General features: G+C 33.9%; 1 protein-coding gene across 1 annotated transcript in view; it reads left to right on the top strand.

Moving 5' to 3' along the window:
- Positions 1–339: 339 nt before the first annotated feature.
- LOC143233424 (leukocyte tyrosine kinase receptor-like) overlaps positions 340–22,544 on the top strand; it is an 89,127-nt gene continuing 66,922 nt past the window's right edge. The window contains exons 1-2 of the mRNA XM_076469635.1: positions 340–702; positions 17,955–18,165. Coding sequence (XP_076325750.1) covers positions 477–702; positions 17,955–18,165 — 437 coding nt within the window. The 5' untranslated portion in view covers positions 340–476. The remainder of the gene's footprint in view (positions 703–17,954; positions 18,166–22,544) is intronic.

Below are 22,544 nucleotides of genomic sequence, written 5' to 3'. Positions count from 1 at the left end.
GATTCGGGAACAACAGTTTTTACTTCGTACAAGTGAAGGATCTGGCTAGCGTAGTGATGAATGCTATGTACCTGTACACACACACAAATGTTAGTCAACTTCGCTGGTGTTAGTTACACTAGAATCGATCAACAAGCTATTACGGATCAACTAATATTTTATATTGTGTAAATACACAGCGTTTCTTCATAAAGGAAATTTTGTACTGTAGAAAGTATGGTAGACTTACAAAAAAAAACAACAAAAAACTTCCTAAACAGGTTGACATTGTGAGATAAAAGGTGGAGATCACAGTATACTAGGGTCTAACCGGCTCTCTTCCCTTCTTCCTCTCGGTTATCAGTAGCAGCATCTGTGCCGTGTGGTTTCCATGGTTTCAGAATGACAAGGATACAGAGGGTGGATTGTAGTGTCCGTAGTAACGGCTTAGACTGGAAGTAAATATCCAACAGTTAACTATCTGGAAAACAAGAGTCATGCCGTGTGTCAAATATTTTACAGCTGGGATCTTTTACTTCACTGTCGTTTTAGTTTTCTGTTTGTGTTCTTCAGAGTTTCGGTGTGACTTCGAAACACACTGTGCCTGGGAATGGCCAAAAAATTCGGGTTATGAGGTAGTATCACCGGAGATTTTCTCTCGACTGCAAAATGGTTCCCTCCATCAGACAGGTCCTCTTACAGACGCTGACAACAGTACCTACGGTGAGTAAGAAACTGGTTTTATGGAATAGGCTTAACGATTAATTTTCAACAACCGAATACTCAAAAAATAAAAAATAAATCATTTTCCTCAGCTTTCAGATTTTAGCTTTATTAATTTTAAACGCAATCTGCCAATAATATTCGAGTTTTGTAGTGAAGTTTTACCGTATGTCTTAACTTCAGCATATGTGCGAGAAAAAACAAAAACAATTTGGATGTTAAAATCCAATCGTTGGATCACTTTTATGAATTTTTTCCATTTGGCTGTAACATAATTTACGATTAACTTATTAAATTAATAAAGGGCAGAAGTTTAAATCTTTCATAATATAACAGCTCGATTTTCTTTCTAGTTTTAGGACAATTTATTCGAATACTAAAACAATTTTTACTTTAGGCATAATGAAAACGTTAACACACAATTTTCGTTTCGTATCGTTTATGAGAACAAATCGGCGCTAATATTAAAACTTAAACAAACCTTTCAGTTCCAACAGTTCTATCATTCTTGATGAGATATAGTTATATTTATCATAACAATTATAAAGATGGCGCTAATGGTACAATTTAAATAAAACTTTTATATCGAACATTTTTATATTATGATACATTGTGAGTTAATTTATACCTGCTTACTTACGAACGTTTTGTCTCTATATACCCTTAAATATTAGTTTACCATTCTTACAATTCTCTTCTTAGGAAAAAACATCTTGTAGGTCTAACAAGATTTTCTTAACTTGCTTCCCAGTATGTTTTCAATATCTGCCTGTTCTTTCCCTAGAAAGTTTACAACGCTAAAATCAGGGGTTCGATTTCATTCGGCTTTGCTATAAGAAAACACACACACACACTCCCTAGAAATTAATTTAATAATCTTTGTCAGAATATACGCTAGTGATTTTTATTCTCCAAACAATACAATTTTAATTACTTTTTGACATTAACTTTCCAGCTAAAAGCTGGATTTAGATACATATGGTTGAGCAAAGCATATATAACACACAAGCAGCAAAGGTCAAAACTAAATATTAGCCCGGTAGTGATTATTGCTAATTAAATATGCTTTTCTTACATTCTTATTAAAGATTATAATTCGTCGTTTCATCAGTTGAGAACTCTCGTTGTTAGAGATATTTTCGATTCGTAAACCCAAAAGCTGTTTTTTGTTGTTGTTGTTTTTGAATTAAGCACAAAGCTACACAATGGGCTATCTGTGCTCTGCCCACTAAACCCAAAAGCATCTCACAAGGTTCGACCAGTATAGGAAATTTACGTTAGCCCTAAATGCATATACTACGTTAAAAACGCTAACTGATCTTTGTAAGAACAAACGAAATAATAAATATATATGTTAAGCATTTGGGGCATTTAATTTTGCAGGTTTTAACCAATAATTTGATTTCCTGGTAGGCTTTAATTTTAAATTATAAATGATAATGTATTTAAGTAAACTTATTAATTATTATTTCATCTTTGCAATTTTTCTTACTTAGTAAATAAGATTATCACTTTTAGATTTTTATTGTTGCAGGTACTGACAGACATTTTATTTTGTTTTATTAATGGTTCGGTTACTGTTAAGCACAAAGTTACAAAATGAGATATCAGTGCTTTGCCAACCAAGTATATGGAAACTTGAATTTTAGCGTCTTAAGTCTGTAAACTTACCTTTGAGCCACTGGAGGATTTTTTGTTAGTGAAAGTGAATATTGTATTTTATTGTAAATAATGCCTCAAGCTTGACATGACTTGGAAACAACTTATCAATCTGTCTAATAGGTTATGCTCTGCCACAGTGTGAGCAGGGACTGGATGCGGCTTAGACATTTCCATATCTTATCATGATTTGCCAGTCTTTTTCACAAGGAGTTAGCTACATCTAGTCTATAAATTTAAAATCTGGGACTAGTATGCGCATTATGTACTTGCGTAATTTTGAATATGGAATAAACTAGTAACTATAGTTTAGGATTTTAAGGCTATATCTACTTCGTAAGTACATTTAAATTTACAGTTTAAACGCCGAAGGCTGACGAAGTATTATAAACTAGTAGGCTTAAAAATTGTGATAAAAAACACTTTAATTTGTTCATTTTAAATTCAAAACCAGAAACTTATAAGAATAGCATTTCAGATAATCTTCTCTTTCATACAGAAATATTTTCAAGAGGGAGATCACCTTTTACAGTGTAAGTCAACAGATTAATAGAATATGTGTTATGCGTGTTTAAACGCAAACAACTGTTTAGAGATTTAACGGATAATACGTGCAATTTTTTGTGTGTGAAATGTAAAGGGAGAAAATAACCCCTCTTGCCACTTTCTGCTATTTTTCGTAGTCTCCCTGAAGTCACTGTATTACTAATGAGGTCTTTCGTTCAATACCTGAACTCGGCAGTTGGGCTGAAAAATGGAAGCAAAAGATTATCTGAAACGTCATTTATAAATATATGTATCTGAAATGCCATTTATAAATGTACGTGTCTGAAATTATATTTTTGATGCCTCTGATTTTGAATCCGTTATGGACAAAACAAGGGGAACATGGGAACAAAACATACAGTTAACGTGATTTTTATCACAAATTTTAGGCCTACCGTTTGTAAATGGGGCTGTACTCTACGTTCTATACTACTGTTACCGCTACCACTGCGTGGTTTACATTGGAACAGAGAAATAGGTTATTTCAAGTGTTTTTGGTTTTATGAAATAAGCCCTTTATGAAAATTTAAAATATTGTAGGAAAAGGTTGAAACTGTATACGCTAACCGTATTTCTAACAACACTACTACGATGTGAAAAGTTGTAGAAATCTCGTTTACAGTAGTTATAGTTTTAAGTAAATCGAACTAATAGTAAACGAAGACAGAGATTACCTCCTCAGCGCCTAGCGATAAGTACGAAGATTTCAAACGCTAATTAATAATCGGGTTCCAGTATTCGTGTCGTGCACAAGACATAGCCGTTAGTCATAGCTTTTTGTCTCACTACAAATAAACAGACACTATATACGGCATATATACATGTGTGTGAGTGTGTATGCATTTGTATGGTTGCACTAACAATAAAGGTAATTTGGAATACAGAACTCCGTATGAATTCTGATGTTAAAGAGTATTTAAACAACTTTGAACACTTCTAAACACGTTTAAGTTTACTGTATTTTAATACCATGTTGGCCCACATTGTTGTTGTTGTTAATATACTAAATAACTACTGTTATTCCTTAACCTTGATCTGGTTTGTGACAAGCAGTCTCTTGTCTGGCGTGCTGTTATTTATAATATACTCTTTTTTTCACATACATTATATAGTGCGAGTAAACATAAGCTAACCTGTCTTCCCTCACTTTTATCTGTATTAGTTGTCCAAGACTGTCAACAATGTGAAAAAAATTGTCTCGCAATATTCTCACAACGATGTGGCCAACAAACGCTTGATGGGCCTTGTCATAATAATAATACTAAATTTATAGTACGTATCTCTCAGCTTGCTTACAGTAGCAACGTACCAGAGCAATATCAGACATAGTCATGAAATCATTTATATTTATAGCTGGACGATTTAATCGATTGCCTCTGATCCGCGATTACATCAGTTAGTGTCCAATAAACTAATTGATTAAGCAAAATTATATTTAGTCGATTAATGCCACTAAATTATCAACTAATCAAAATTAGTGCTTCCGATTGTTCGAAACATCCATATAATCGAAATATTGCCACTACGTTTGTTATTAAACGGTTACATAATGGGTTTGTGATTTGAATGACTTAGGTTTTATTCCCGTTGCCACTAAACCTACTAGTTCTGTCTTTATTATTGCAAAGTTTCTAAGGCTACCTGCCGTTGTCACTAATTTTAAATTGCTAACTAAAGGGAACTGGCTAGTGCCACCTATTACCAATTCTCTGGCTACATAAGTATATAAGTATATTTTGTTATTTTTAATGCAGGCACGGATTGTGTGGAAGTATCTATGGGAGCAAACCCCCATAAATCTTTTTTTTTTTTTTAATAACTATATTATTTAAAGTTGTATTAGCAGGCGCAGACTTAGGGCAGGAAACCCTTATCTTATCCGTTTCATCTGTTTTTGTTTTTTTTCATGAATTAATTATTGTATTATTTAATGTTGTATAAGTAAGCTTAAATTCAGGAGTCCGAATCTCTTCTATATTTTCGGAAATTAATTTTATAAACATCCAGCAATATAAAAATATGTTAGATGTCAGTATTTTTATTTGATTGATCTGTTAATTAATATAAAAAACTTGTTTTTATCCTTTTTTTTTTAGCTGAAATCGACACGGCTGGTGTCTGTAATAATCCGGTTACGGTTTGTTTTTGAATTTCGCGCAAAGCTACAAAAGAACTATCTGCGCTAACCGTCCCTAATGTAGCAGTGTAAGACTAGAGGGAAGGTAGCTAGTCATCACCACTCACCGTCAACTCGTGGGCTACTCTTTTACCAACTAATAGTAGGATTCACCGTCACATTATAATGCACCCACGGCTGAAAGGACGAGCATGTTTGGTGTAACGGGGATTAGAACCCGCGATCCTCGGATTACGAGTCGAGTGCCGCTGATTTGGACTCCACTCGTCCTTTAATACATTCTCAATCGTTCGTGTTTTGAATAACAGTTCTCAAAGTATGGCTCTAACAACTTTTAGGAAAATTTTAAACATTCATAAACTCTAGGTTTGAAATATGTTTCATATAAGTACTTCATTTAGCGAGTTTTGACATTTCTCTATTTTAATTTTCTTTATGAATATTACTATTGTTCGAAAAATATCGTATGTTAATTTTTGAAAAACAATTTAATTTTTTAACAGTAAAAAATTAATCAACTAATTTATTTTTGATGTAAGCCTGTAGCTAGAACTAGTTGTTTTAACTAACTTACGTATGTTGTAGGCCTATAGCCAGAATTAGTTTGCTATTTTAACTAACGTATTATGTAGGCCTAGCTGAAATTAACATTTTTTGAAAATTTTATTGTTGATGTTTTCAGGATGATAAAGTTTATTATCACTGTACGAAAATTTATTGGTGAAGAATGTCACGAATGTTTATTTTCAGTACAGTAATCATGTGGAAATCATTGTACTATTTTAGGGTTTTTTAACTGCTTTGCGTGTATGATACATTTTCATTGTACGACAGTTCAGGATGAACAAAATAACTTATTTCTACATTATTATAGCTGAAAACATGATTTACTCTAGCTTTTCATATATTTTGCCATAGTTTTTCCAAGGGACTATTATATGCTATTCTAACTATTTGAATGATTTTCATTCAAAAAAACTTTGAAATCAATATGGGCTAACGCGTTAAGGCGTGCGCTTTGTAATCTGAGGGTCGCGGGTTCGCGCCAAACGTGCTCGCCCTCCAAATCGTGGGGGCGTTCTAATGTTACACTCAATTTCACTATTCGTTGGTAAAAGAGTAGCCCAAGAGTTGGCGGTGGGTGATGATGACTAGCTGCCTTCCCTCTAGTCTTACACTACTAAATTAGGGACGGCTAACCCAGATAGCCCTCGAGTAGCTTTGTGCGAAATTCAAAAAAAATGAAATCAATATTTTGTCACATTCTGACACTTTGTCAGTGTAATTCACGTGGAAAACAATTAGTAATTATATTTCTGCACGACTTACAAGAATTTTTCTGCATACTTGTTGTTTTATCAAATAACCTATTTGTTTTACGAGAGTTTTTCTTTTCATCTTAAAGAATAACTTTATTTTTAATAAGAAGCAGTCATCCCTTGAGAATATATTATCCGTTTCTTGATTTAAAACGTTTCTTTTAATTTTGTTATTGACCTTGGTAGAAACCTTGCAATGTCGCCATATTTATTAACAAGACATAGCTTTGTAAACATCTGTAAGAAAAATTTAAAGGTGATTGCATTGAACACTAATTATACTATCACGTAGCCATAGAGTAAATATATAGGCTTAAGAGTTTTGTTATAGCTTCTGTAAATTGTGAATGTATTTCTGTGTTAAATTGTATGTGTTTGAAAACTACAGAAATTTTCTTTCGTTGAGAAGGCGCCACAAAAAACTTGAGATAGATAAGGTTATATAGTGTAGAGATTGGTTCTGTAAAAAAAAAAAAACCTTTATTAAAAGTTGAAAACTGTAACAAATGTACAATGTTAGATACGTTTTTTGTCATCATCACATATGAGTCGTTTATCTAGGCATAGGAACTTACATAAAGTATGGAATAAACTTAGATAATTATGTTAAGGGTAGCATTATAACAACTAACTAACATATATATTTGTTAGACTTGTTTACATTGATACCACATGAAATCTGATTAATTTATAATCATATTAAAGATAACAAAACAATAGAACTGAATAACATATTTATCAGGCTTACTTACATTGATTTGATATGAAAACTGATCATCAGGTTATTATGTTAAGAATAATAATACAGTAAAACTAAATAACGTTTATATTTATCTGATGAATTTACAACAGCACTACAAGAAATTGCCTGTAAAGTATTAATTAGAATGTCGAGGATAATAGCACAATAAAACTGAAAACAATAATTTTTCAAACATTTAGATAACAATACTACCCAAGTGTTGAAAATAATAACACGAAACTTTAACTGAATCAATGTTCGAAATTATTTATGATAACACAAAGGTAAGAATTGAACAATAAATATTGTTCACATTGATAACATTGAGGAACTCCAGTACAGAGAATACATTCCAGGAAGTTAAGCTACGTATGATATGAGGTGGAGGTGATATCACTGCAGTTAGGAGGACTGGAGGGGCTCAGGCCCTTCTCTTCCTCCTGTTATGCCCCAGAAGTGTTCTTTTTCTTAGTTAAAACATTTCCACAAGTACTAAAAGATACGCCTAATTTCATAGTTGTTAGATAGAAACAGCATTTCAGATTTGAAATGAACGGAAAACAGGGCATTGTAGGTGTTTACAGTAAAACACCAATTGTGTTGTTAATTGTTAACATGCAATAATTCAATGTTCAGCTCTGGATTTTTGAAATGTTTATAAGATTGATTGAATAGGTGTAAAACAATATATATCTGTTTTTCATGGTTTCCTATCCTATATGTACCAGAGTTAGCCCTCACCCCTCATAATCTTCCCTAATACCTCCCTCATACACACACATACACACACAAAGGTATTGCCTTATGATGCTTTAAAAGTGCCACTTTTTATCAGTGATCTTGTGTCCTTTTAATGTCCTATTACTAGTATCACCTAAAACAAAAGAAGTATTTCTAACTACACATCAGTTTTGAAGTGTAAGAGTTTCTGTGAGTTTTACTAGAGAGTTTATCTTTATTGTAACACACAACACAGGTTTATCACAGTAATTTTGTGAATATACATAGTAAGGCCTACAAACACTGCTTTGGTTCTTGACATATTATCAGTCTTGTGAATAGAAAGACAAAACAACTGATTTTTTTTGTTCTTGACATCCTACCAATCTTATGGATAGAAAGACAAAACAACTGATTTTTTCGGGTTATTCACATCTTGCTAACCTTATGGATAGAAAAACAAAACAACTGATTTTATTTTGGCGCTTGACATCTTACCAGCCTTGTAGATAGAAAAGTAAAACAACTGATTTTCGCTACCATTATGCAAAAACTACATGAGCCTAAAATAAACTAAAGGAAAATAAGTTGGTGCTTGTTTGCAACAAGTGTTTCACTCATTTTTTATCGAAGCCACAAGGACATGTTTGAGACTCTGGAGTGTAATCGTGAAACCGAAGTTCTCTATAACTCTGCGCAGTTTCAATGATAAGACACACTCAGACAAAACTAATTATTTCTGTTCCTGTTCAGTATAGAGTGAATCCATATAATAAATCCAAAAGAAAAAATATAATCAGAGCCTACTGAGCTCAGACTGCCTGTGAAACAACAATTCTAGATGGTTATCAACAGACACAGGAAATTAAAGTTTTTGGCTAGTTGATGATTCTTTCAGTTTGTTTGTTGTTTTTTCTCCGAGAAAACCGACATTCATAACAATTGAAGTGTCATTTTCTGTGTTATAAATTATGTCTAAAATTCTTATTACATCATGTATTATAAAGTACACGATAGAAACATTAGGAAAGCCATTTAGAGAGTAGAAGACAGTGAAGTCCTTGGATAGCCAGTGGACGGTAGAAAGTATTTGAGAGCTAGTAGACTGTGAGTATGTTTGGATAGCTGTCAAATGGTAGAAGTTTTTGAATGGTCAGTAGAGAGTAGAAGTGTTTAAATGGCTAGTAGACAGTAGACGTATATGTATGGACAGTAGATGGTAGAAGTGTTCGGATAGTCTGTAGACGGTAGAAGTGTCTGGATGTTCAATAGATTGTTGAAGTGTTTGGATGGACTTACTTGATTCTGGATGTATACTGGATAAGGACATTTCTGTTTCTTTGCGCACAGTAAATTGCGTTGTTATGTTAGGATAAGGGATATTGTTTTTTTTACTATATACACGTGAGAGGACTAAACAAAGTTACTTTAAACGCAAGAACGTACCATTCTCGGTGTTCGGTGTCTCTCAAATTAAAATGTATTTCATTGTACATAATACCTAATGTAACAGAAAATCGTCTATATATGCGCGTATCTACCTAGCTACTGTTCTATAAAGAATAGAGTTGAAACCATTTGAGTGTGTAGCATACCTATTGTTTAGACAATTTTGTATGGCAACCCACGTTTCTATCCCAGTAAAACTACAGTTTGTTAATGAAAAAGTAGAACATGTACATGTTTCATTATTCCACTTGTATATATCTTCAATTCTTCATAGCTATGCATCGTATGTTTGCTTGTTTTTAATCTCCTGTCCGACTTTCTTTCTCTAGCCTACTTTTGACCCTTTGACATTTCTACTGAACTATACAGCGTGGGCGATTTTCACATTTTTTTTAAATCTCTTTTCACATTTTCAGTAGCTTCGTTTACTTTCCATACATGTATACATACATAGAAAATATTTCTTTAATATTTTCACATTCTCAGATAAATCCTTTTTGTTAAGTCATTTCTGAAAATGAAGCAATCATTGAATAGAAATACTGACAATAGTTCAGGGATCTTACCACTTACATAGCTCGTGCTTGATGATAGATATACTGTTTTTCATCTTGTTCATATGTATGCTTAATTATAGATGAATCTATGAAGACTCTCTGCTTGCTTCGTTGATACATTTTTGTAGATGCTACGGATGATATTAGTGAGATTGATGATACATACTGAAAGATGCTATGAACTAACATCGTTGTTATAGAAACCGTGTGGGTGAGATCTCTAATACACATTTGGAGATGCAATGGACCATAGGGGTGAGATCTTTCATACATAGTTTTAGATATTACGGATCATATGGGTAAGATATTTGATATATAGTTTGTTTTTTTTTTTGAATTTCGCGCAAAGCTACATGAAGGCTATCTTCGCTAGTCATACATAATTTATCAGTGAAAGACCAAAGGACATCGCCACCTACCGCCAACTCTTAGGCTAATCTTTTACCAACGAATGGTGGGATTAACTATAAAGTTATAACGCCCCCACAGCTTGAAGGTCGAGCGTGTTTGGTGGCTCAGGGATTTGAATTCGAGACCCACAGATTGCTAGCCGAGCGCCCTAACCACCTGGCCATGCCGAGCCGACCGTAAGGGTGAGACCACTGATACATATTTGTAGATACTACGGACCGTATAAGTGAGAAAACTAGCAGCTGTGCGATTGTTTTCGAACGTGTGAAAAGCACTAAAGACTCGAAACGATATTTCAGTAGATAGAAAACTTAGTACACTGTATAATAAAGTCAGCTCATACTGTATGAGCACCCTTCCATTTTATTTGACCTTAATACAGAGCTTCTTGTCTTTAAATCTGTAGAGGAATGGAAAGCTTGAAAAATAAATAAAAATGTTTTCCAGGACACATAGTTGAAAAAGAGCATCTACGTCATATCACGAATTTCGCCTGAATATGAAATGTATACAGTATTAACATGAGTAATTGTTTCTTTACGAAAGACAATGAACATCCGACTTTGTCAGTGGGTTTATATCACACAAACATACAAACTACCAAACTCTTACAAATAAAAAACAAATGTTATTATTATATCACTATTTCGTTTTGCTTCTCTAGGAAATGAACATTTGCAAAGATATCATGTAACGAGACGCTGAGTTGAAACGGTCGTTTCTTTTACTTACATAAACTATTATTTCATAAACTAGAGGTCGCGTTATATACCAATATTCTTCCCACTGAATTTCGTAACCCTAATCCTCATGTAAAACTGCTAAGAAAAGCGTTGTGATAATAAACTGGGGCAGAAAGATTTACTGGATTATTGAAGTTTGATCATGAAGGCTACAAAATATTATTAAAGTTGATTTTCTGAAGTAAAACTTTGTGCATAATTTAAACAAGCACATAATTTATTAAACAGTGGCACCGTCTCACGAAGAGATTTCATAGAATCTGAGACACAAGCGGATAATAAAAGTTAATTTGAACTGAAGGAACAGCTCTGCCGGCCCCCTATACTGACATTTTAAATAAAGTTCGTTACTATAGGAACCTTTCTTGATGTACCTTAAATAAAATGCTGTTCACATTTTCAACGTAAAACACTTAGATATTCAACGTAGGTAGTTTCATTGAAACTTCACACTTTGTGAATATAACATTCAAACCTCAAAGTAAAATGTCGTAGTTTCATGTAATCAAAAAATTTTAGTGGGCTTTTTAATCATATTAATTAAAGAGGCTTAGAAGTTAATTGTCTGTTATATAAAGTATTTTTCTTCCTCATTATAATTTGTTGTTCGTTTTACTTACTTTCGAGGTTCTCTGGCGAGACAACGATAAGTTTACGGACTTAAAACAATAAAATACAGGGTTCGATTCCCCTCGTTGGACATACCAAATAACTCAATATGAACTTGCTCTGAAATAAACAAATAATTTTCTGGTCAAAAGTTTGTCACGTATCTATATAAAAGAAACCATCACTGGTTATTAATAAATTTTTACTTCTGTCTCGCAAAAACGAGCTAATTAGAGACAGAACAATGTTGGTGTTGACTTGTGTAAGATGTGTCGATCATGTTAGCTAATAGGTTTAGACGGACAGTACAGAATATCTTATTCTCGTGAAACCTAATTAACAATACTTTTTTTTAGTTTAAATAAGAAACCAAAAATCCCTTATCCTTGTAACTTTGTACATGATCTAATCTGAAGAACATTTTCCACAACACGTTTCTCTTATTCATCTGTGCTGGGCAAAGCACAGATAGCCCGTTGTGCAACTTTGTGCTTAATTGAAAATAGTGGCCTCGTCTTACGAAGGGGTGTCATAGAATGTGCGCCACCACGTTCTTCCAGTTAGTTTAGAAAACTTTGTAGCTTTTTGAGAAACGCAATGTATTAGAGACATACGTCAGAATTCGTGACACCAGGTGTTTCTAAGTGGACTAATACCGCCCCCTTTTTCTTTATTTATAAAAATCAAATCAAAATTATATTTACGAACAATTTTAAACGGCAACCAACATCTACGTTATTGAAAAAACAAAGGAACGAATTGGTGGAGGCCGTGTCTACTTGACTCACTTTATTTGATTTTTAAATAAAAGTCACCAGCCAATTTCAAGATAAGAATTTTCGATACCAACGTAAAGTATAAACCTGTTTCTATTAAACAGCGAAAACAGATAACTTACATCTCTGCTAATATTCTCTGATATGAATACAATAGAAGAGTGCGCGCTGTGTGTCAACCTACCTTAAATATGGACCAACTTGAAACACAGTCACGTGTAAGTTGACACGAACGACACAATGAGAATTATGTAATAATTTTGGTTGATTTTCAATATTTGTACATTAGTTAAAGTTAAATGAATCGTATTTAAATATTTTACTGTATTATATCCACTTTTGTTTTTAGAGCATAAAAAATACATTCGCATTCCTCATTGTTGAGCTGGTTGACACGCGTCTCAATACTTCCGAAGTTAAACGTGTCAAGGTGTCTCAAATCGCAGTTTATCTAGAAATGACTTGTGTGTACCATTGCATAGCCCCAGGACTGTATCTTCAAATTCTGTATAACTTAAATAAAACAACGAAATCTTTGCAGTAGAAAATATTTACTTAATCATGTGAAAATATCAGTTTTTACTCCTGCATCCAACAGGAACTTCCTACTAAAATGAAACTATAACAGCAAGTGACGTGTTTGAATATATTAGTGGTCACGATATCACGGCTGCTGGCTTCAGCACGCGGGAAAGTTATCGACATTGTTACAACCTAGGCTCGTGGCCATCCAGCACCGCCCTCCCCTATACACAACATGACGTCATGTGCTGTTTAAAATTATAAACATTTTATCTCGTATCATACTGACTAAATTCTGTTTATCAATCTGTCCGTTATACCGATATCTCTTTCTTCATGTCTATCAGGCCTAACATGACGCGTTGTTTGTCACAGTTTCAGAAATGTGTATTTCGTTCTGCTGTCTCATGCGCCAGTTGGGATGTTCTTTGTGTGTGGATAAGTGTGATTACAGTGGACACTATTTGGTTTAATATTACAGTATTTGTTTGTTTTCTTATTTCGCGCAAAGTTACACGTGGGCTATGTGTGCATACGTGTGATTACAGTGGACACTATCTGTTTTAATATTACAGTATTTATTTGTTTGTTTGTTTTTGAATTTCGCGCAAAGCTACATTAGGGCTATCTGCGCTAGCCGTCCTTAATTTAGCAGTCTAAGACTAAAGGAAAGGCAGCTAGTCATCACCACCCACCGCCAACTGATTTTTACCGATGAATTGTGGTAATGACCGTCACATTATAATGCCCCCACGGCTGAAAGGGAGAGCATGTTTGGTGTGACGGGGATTCGAACCCGTGACCCTCAGATTACAAGTCGACTGCCTTAGTCATTTGGCCATATCGGGCCTTACAATATTTAAAAGAGAAGAAAACACTTTTGGAAAACAATTCCAAAACAAACACATTAAACATTTAAACACTCCAAGGTTACGTTTAAAGTGTTATTGATATAACTCCAAAAACCACCACATTTTACACATTCTTGAGTAGGTATAACAGAACGAACTAAAACCTTTGTACAATTTTATCTTCATAGGTGTCTCGTGCAATGCGGGAAAAAAAGACAAACAATGACAAGTAATTTTTTCGACATTTACCATTTGGTTGCTAAGTGCAGAACAACAAATAAAGCACTATCTACGAGATGATTTCGAGTTTTTTTCCACTTATTTGCTAAATAAGACAAGAAAGGATCACTACCTACGAATTAAAGTTAAGTTTGCAACGTGGTTGCTAAGACCAAAAACAAACCCAAGATTTTTTAGAAGCTACTTTCGAGTGTTCACTTCATGGTTGCTAAGTAAAACAATCAAAAATATGTTTGGTTGTTATTAAGCAGAAACCTACACGATGGGCTTTCTGTGCTCTGCCTACAGGGGGTATCTAAACCTGATGCGTCGTTAGCCTGCTGCCTTGCTGCTGAAACACTAGTGGTCAAATAATACTGAGCATTTTAAGGGGTCGTTTTCAAATGTGTACCACGTGATTGTTTTAGTGCAACAAGAAACACACCATTTTCTAGGAATTACTGTCAAGTTTTTACCTTGCAGATGGCATCTACAACAACAAATTATCCTCTATTTGTTTGTGTCCATTGTAGGGAATCAAACCCTAGATTTTATTCTTGTAAGCCTGTACACTTACTGCTGTTCTTCCACAGGACATAAATGATCGTATTACGGCTAGTTATTTACTGTTTCTGCGCAGTGCTAAAAAACGACCAGTGTACGTTGTTATGGTTTCTGATTAGATTTGTGGAGCTACATAACTAAGTATCAACAAACAATAAACATTTCACGTGTTTTTTTCAAACTATTAACTACTATAGAACAAACAAAATGTTTTACGTGAGTTCTTGTTGTAGTGATTTAATCAGGCTGCTAATTACGATACGCTAAACGAAACTTTTAACGTAGATTCTTGTTCAAGTCTTTACATGAAGCTAATAACTGCTCTAGAACAAAAGAGTGTTTTAACATAGATTCTTGTTCAAGTGTTTACATGAAGCTACTAGCTGCTCTAGAACAAAAGAGTGTTTTAACATAGATTCTTGTTCAAGTGTTTACATGAAGCTACTAACTGCTCTAGAACAAAAGAGTGTTTTAACATAGATTCTTGTTCAAGTGTTTACATGAAGCTACTAGCTGCTCTAGAACAAAAGAGTGTTTTTACATAGATTCTTGTTCAAGTGTTTACATGAAGCTACTAGCTGCTCTAGAACAAAAGAGTGTTTTTACATAGATTCTTGTTCAAGTGTTTATATGAATATACTAACTGCTCTAGAACAAAAGAGTGTTTTAACATAGATTCTTGTTCAAGTGTTTATATGAATATACTAACTGCTCTAGAACAAAAGGGTGTTTTTACATAGATTCTTGTTCAACTGTTTACATGAAGTTACTAACTGTTCTAGAACAAAAGAGTGTTTTAACATAGATTCTTGTTCAAGTGTTTACATGAAGCTACTAACCGCTCTAGAACAAAAGAGTGTTTTAACATAGATTCTTGTTCAAGTTTTTATATGAATATACTAACTGCTCTAGAACAAAAGAGTGTTTTAACATAGATTCTTGTTCAAGTGTTTACATGAAGCTACTAACTGTTCTAGAACAAAAGAGTGTTTTTACATAGATTCTTGTTCAAGTGTTTACATGAAGCTATTAACTGCTCTAGAACAAAAGAGTGTTTTTACATAGATTCTTGTTCAAGTGTTTGCATGAAGCTATTAACTGCTCTAGAACAAAAGAGTGTTTTTACATAGATTCTTGTTCAAGTATTTGCATGAAGCTATTAACTGCTCTAGAACAAAAGAGTGTTTTTACATAGATTCTTGTTCAAGTATTTGCATGAAGCTATTAACTGCTCTAGAACAAAAGAGTGTTTTTACATAGATTCTTGTTCAAGTGTTTGCATGAAGCTATTAACTGCTCTAGAACAAAAGAGTGTTTTTACATAGATTCTTGTTCAAGTGTTTGCATGAAGCTATTAACTGCTCTAGAACAAAAGAGTGTTTTTACATGTGTTCTTATTCAAGTGTTTACATGAAGTTCTAACTACCGTAGAACAAATACGATTTTGCATGAAATTCGATTCGTGTACTACTCAGTTCTAACGACCAGTGAACAAATATAACATTTTGTTTGAGTTCTTCGTCGGACCTTTATTTTGTCACTACAAAATATCAAAGAGAAAACAGCACGTTTTACACGGGAGTTTGCCCCAATGTTTAACAAGTGTTCACCAAGCCAATACTAATGTACGAAAGAAGAGATAATTTACACAAATATTTGTGTCTATATTTGATGTTTAGTTTATAAGTGCTAAAATATTAGGAAGGCGGTAGACAACTAGTCACCACCACCCACCGCCAACTCTTGGGCTACTCTTTTATTAATGAATAGTGGGATTGGCCGTCACATTGAAACAGGAATTGCCACCCAATAATAGAAAAAGATTAAATATTACAGTTAGAACCTTATTGTAGTTAGAACTTGGTTATAAATAGAATCTTCACATGTCTGTTGAAACACCGAATTACAAAAAACAAACAAGTAAGCAAATAAAGATAAAAAAACCTTTCCCCAAAGATGTTGTAAATCTAGAGATGGCTTATATTACTCCTTCATAAACAGAGTAAACAAAACATTAAGAATGACATTTATATCGTTGCACATAATAGCACAAGCACACACTGTAGTGGAATGTTAACATACAGGAGTTATTAAACTAAACTGTGATTGGATAATAACATATATGACGTATGTTAATTATTGCCTGTACTATTACGTATGGATGATGTAAATGCCGTCTCTACTGTCTTGTTTACATTGTTTATGAACGATTGATATTAACCGTCTCTCATTCACTTTCTTATTTGAAGAGTTTTTATATTTAATTTAGAAATGACTTTTATATGGGTCTTCATACAGAGGGTTGCTCATGGTGCGACCAACTGAACAAAAAAGTCTTTTCTAACGCAGATAAGATTTTATCAACTTATACTAAGTACCAGAGAAGAAGAGAGTTCTTTTTTATGTGTTTATTTTATTATGACAACGGATCAAATAATAAATTGACGTCATGATGCTTTAAGAGAACAGCTATAATTCTACATCCGGGAATTAAGTTAGCAAAATTATTATACAAGTGACCAGATCGTAACCATTTCCGGACACTCATACGCTATTTCAGAGCAATACAAATCGTGTTCCCCAAACAAACATTTGTGTGAAGTATAACACAATAAGTTGTTGTAACAATATAAATACGTTTTTTGTGTGTTTTTCGCAACATAAATGAGAACGGTTTTCAGTTCACAGTTGTGTTGACTTAACTACACTGTTATTTGTGTGTGTGTGTGTGTGTGTGCAGATTGCATGATATTAGATTCAAATATTGTCTAGTAGTTAATGAATTGCGTTATATTTTATCAGTCCAAAATGACTCTGTTGGGCCCAGCATGGCCAGGTGGTTAAGGCCATTGTAATTTGAGGGTCGCCGGTAAAAGAGTAGCCCAAGAGTTGGCGGTGGGTGGTGATGACTAGCTGCCTTTCATCTAGTCTTACACTGCTAAATTAGGGATGGCTAGCGCAGATAACCTTCGTATAGGTTTGCGCTAAAATATAAAAAACAACAAACAAATACTGTAATATTAAAACAGACAGTGTCCACTGTAATCACACGTATGTACACATAACCCTCGGGTAGCTTTGGGCGAAATAAAAAAAACAAACAAATACTGTAATATTAAAACAAATAGTGTCCACTCTAATCACTCGTATAACGGATAGTCTCTACTGTGGTCACTCGTATAACAGATAGTGTTTACTGTAATCACACGTATACACACATAACCCTCTTGCAGCTTTGCGCGAAATTGTAAAAACATTGACTGTGTTGTTACTTAACTTGAACTGGTGTTGTATTCATTCAAACAACAGGCGTTTTGTGTTTTTAACATAACGTTTTAATTCTGCTGTTATTTATTAGAGCTCACTCTATGTGTAGAAATTATTTTCCTACATGAGAGTAAATTATGAGGAATCACTCTCTTTTATAGGCCATTTTTTGTATCATTTTGTGAAAGAACCAAACACGACTCGTCGAATCGAGATCAAGAGCCCGTGGCTGACGAGTGGTACTCAGGCCGACTGTGAGGTACAGTTCTGGTTACACATGTTTGACATGACCGAGGGACGTATCAGCGTCGTAGTGAGGACACGAGATGTTGTGTGGGAAACGTTAATCTATCCTGGAAACAGCAGAAATATGTAAGCCTGTTTATTTACTACCCTCGACAACATATTAAGATATCTTGCTAACTTAACCGTTTTACTTCAACAATTTGAATTCAGTTGTTTAATACCCTCAATAACACTTAAAATACTCAGGTATCAAGCTGTTTTCATAAACAGTTTGGAGTCTCTCTGTTTAATATCCTCCCTGACCTGTGCTCACTTTTTAACCGTTTTAAAATAAAACAGTTAAAAAGATCTATTCAATTATTATTTATATAACATAACTTTTCTAGTATTAACACTGCTTAAATAACATGATGGTAACTCACGTAGTTGCAATTAAATACTATTAGTAATTAATTACGTAACCTTAATTATCTTTAACTGTTGATATCAGTTATTTTTGTTTTGCTATCCTTTTACATGGATTAATCTTAATTTCGTGATGAGGTTATTTTTTATTTAAAAATAACTTTCAGAGAGGTTCCTGAGCCTCTCTCATTCAAGCATAAGTTTTTTTGAAGTTAACCACAAAGCTACACAATCGACTACTTGTGCTCTGCCCACGACGGGTATCGAAACCTGGTTGTTAACGTTGTAAGTCTGCAGACATATCGCTGTGCCACTGGCGGGAATCAAGCATGACTTTCTTAGAGTATGAGACTTAACCAGCTTGCGTGTTTAAAATACGTAATATTTTAAAAACTATAACATTTCAGTGATTTTGAGCGAATTTTCTCTTTCGCATTCGAAATATTTTCTATTTTCAAAGTAAGCCAATTATTTATTAACATCTTGCTTCCCTCATAAAACACAGAAATTTAATGATAAATACCGTTATAACGTTTTAACATTTAAAACTAAAAGAAAGAGGGGAAAAATCGGTTGGCTTCTTACGAATTTCGCGGAAAGCTTCACGCGGGGCATCTGCGCTAGCCACCCCTTATTTAGCAGTGTAAGAGTGACCTTCCGGGCACGTTTCAGTGACTTTGGTGCCAGCTTAGTAGGAAGCTACGCTAATTATAAAAGAAATGCCAATTATTAAAAGAAAACTACACAAGATATCATGAGTTCGCCTTCCAGAATTGGTCCTACTAGCTCCCAAACTGTTCATGGACAAACAGTTAATACAGAATGTTGATGCCATTGCTTTTCAAAAATCACAAAACTTTTAAATATTTTTTTCGAACTAGAAACTCCGGTAAAATGATAGATGAATTTTTTTTAATATTTGCATATCATCTCACAATTCAAATTAATTTTTTGTGTGGATATTTCGAATGCTTTAAATATTCAATTGCTAATAAATCGGATAGTTTTGTTTCCATTTCTTTCCATGTCTCGTAAGCTATAACTCATATTTCCAAGTTTTTGTTTATTGTTGAAGCGACACTGAACCTACTAGCTTTAAATAAAGATTTGTTATATCTCGTTTCTCAATCATGGTATGCATATAGCCATCGTACAAAACGATCTTCGTAGTTCAGTAAAACATAAGTAACTGTTCGTTCGGTGTTATAAACAGTTTCCTCGTGTTTATAACAGTCGTTCCATAACACATTTTTATAGAGTTTAATTACCTCTCATATTCTTCTCTTGAGATATACCCCCCCCCCAACTAAGGAATAATATTCATTTTCCCCAAGTGCAAAGCTTCGCAATAGACTAAGTGAACTTTGATTGGATCGAACCTTGAACTTTACTTTTATATGCAATTAAGTTTACACTTCAGCCAATGGGATTGAAGCTAAAGAGATTTCATGACGTTGGAATTTGTGCATCCAACGTCCCGGCTTATACCCTCTTCTGGTAAAGCTATTACAGTGACTATGATTTGCCGAATAGCTGTCGGAAAAAAACAACAACAAACTTTGATGGTTTGCCGAATAGCTGTCGGAAAAAAACAACAACAAACTTTGTCCTGAAGAAGTGACAATTAGTTTGGATATGCAACGAATTTCTCACCACATCAAAGCTAATGGGAAATTTTTAATATAGACGTCTCACCTTATGATTATTTTATCATTTCTTTCCACACATAATCAGAAACAATGTATTTTACCTTCTCTATTTTTAACAGACAAGGTTGGAAGTACAAGGTTTAGTTTGTTTTGAATTTTTCGCACAACTACACCAGGACTATCTCCGCTAGCGGTTCCATAATTTAACAGTGATAGACCGGAGGACGGGCAGCTAGTCATCACCACCTATCGCCAACTCTTGGACTATTCTTTCACCAAAGAGTAATGGGATTGAACGAAATATTATAACGCTCCCTCGGCTGAAAGGACGAGCATGTTTGGTGTGACGAGGATTCGAACCCATGACCTTCAGATCACCATAATCACCTGGCCAAATGTAAATGATGACTTTTCCATAACTTTCTGTTTTTCCTCAGATTCAACTTTCTGTCTAATAATTCTCAATAAGTAAACCTCGAGCTCGTGATGCGTCATGCAGAAAAGAACAAACTGAATTCTAAACAAACGAAACCGTTCGTTTTATATAATTGAGGGAACGATCTTTCGAAACATTCTTGCTCGATTAAAATAAAACCTATCGTTCGGTTTTTGTTTAAAGAACCTTTAATCGAGAGATTTTGCTGAATAGTCAAGTATAAGACAAATATTCTAGTGGTCGGTTCAAAAGGAACCATCGTCTTCACCGAAGTCTCTCCCATAGATTAATCGTTATCAGAGATGTTCGTTTTCTATCATAGAGAAGATGATCTCATTATGAATTAGGCTTTCAAAAAATTAGAATATAAGTTCCATAATAAATTACAAAAGCTTCTTCAAAATCAATCAATTACAGCCAAATCTATTTTTAAATCAATCAAACTTTGTATTACATCAAGAATATCCCTAACGAACTTTCTTAACGCGAGTCGTTTACGAAACTGTTTTAGCTTGTGCTAAACAACAGCCATTTATTTATTTATCCTACCATTACTGAGACTACGGTTAAAATATTCATGCATTATTGAAGGAAATCTGTCTACAATGTATGAAAGCTGCAATTGATTTTATGTTTCAGGCGATAGAAGAGATAATTTCAGTTAAAGCAGATAAAAAAACATAGATATTTTTACTGCTATATGCAATGGAAGGCCTAATTGATACTCTTTTGGCCTCGATTTTTATAGAAAAAAACGGTTTATAAAACAACTGGTAGTTCATCTGAGTCTTTCGTGATGATGAGAAACCCGCTTGAAGTAAAAATGTACTCTCAAGACAGCTAGCATGGGTTTTAGCACTTTAAGATGACTTGAAGATGACCTAAGAAGGTCGAAACGTTATCTACTTTATTTTACTTAAAGTGCTAATACCCATGCAAGTCAGCTGTGCTTTGACTTTCACCATATTCTATTGGATGGATTATTTCATTGAAAGTGATTTAATTTTCTAGTGTTTTAGATGAAAAACTAGGAAGCCTGAGGGCAATGAATTTTGTTTATTTATCTCCGTAGAAAGTTAAGAATAAGGCCTAACAAAAATATAAATCTTTATAATATTTAAGAGGAGTGAATCAGCTCCAATGGAATTGACAATAGTTATCCTTCATTTCGAGCACATCGAGTTTGAAAACCTAGTTTTTTTTATAATTAGATCTTTTAACTCTCAGAAAATATCTGTTAAGCTTTTCCCTAAATTTATATCAATGTGAGAACGTACCTTTAATATTTCCCTAAAGTCATACCATCCTGAGAAAGTACCTGTTGAACTTTTCCCTGAATTTATATCACTACGACAAAGTACCCGGTTCAAGTTTTACCTAAAGTCACATCATGTCGAGAAATAATCTGTCGAATTTCTCCAAAGTCCACACTATCATGTCGAGAAATAATCTGTCAAATTTCTCCAAAGTCCACACAATCATGTCGAGAAATAATCTGTCAAATTTCTCCAAAGTCCACACAATCATGTCGAGAAATAATCTGTTGAATTTCTCCAAAGTCCACACAATCATGTCGAGAAACAATTTATCGAATTTCTCCAAAGTCCATACACCTGGCGTTTGAAATAATTTAATTTTCTTACATTTGTTTTTCGAGTTCCTGTTACACCCGAATCTAGTCTTCTCATCTGTTTAATAATATTTATGGAATTTTATCAAACTCTTTCTACCAAATGTATATACAAAATAATGTACAGAAAGATTAGGACAAAATCAAAAATTAGGTTTCAGGCTACATTGAAAGAACAATGGAAGGTACGTAACAGGTGAGACATCAAAATGTTATTAATCTTCATATTTAGTACAGCAGAAACTCAGTGAAAGTGTTTGAGTTCAGCAAACAGTTAATAGTTTGTGTGTTCCCTATTGTGCCTTATCACATTGTTGAAACACTTTTAAAATCAAAGTGTCCTTACTGATAATGCACAAACCAACGGATCAGTATCTGAGAGTGC

Source organism: Tachypleus tridentatus, chromosome 1, assembly GCF_004210375.1.
Source record: "Tachypleus tridentatus isolate NWPU-2018 chromosome 1, ASM421037v1, whole genome shotgun sequence".
Taxonomy (NCBI): Eukaryota; Metazoa; Arthropoda; class Merostomata; order Xiphosura; family Limulidae; genus Tachypleus; species Tachypleus tridentatus.
Note: the sequence above shows the minus strand (reverse complement) of the source record. Positions and strands in the feature narration are given on the sequence as shown.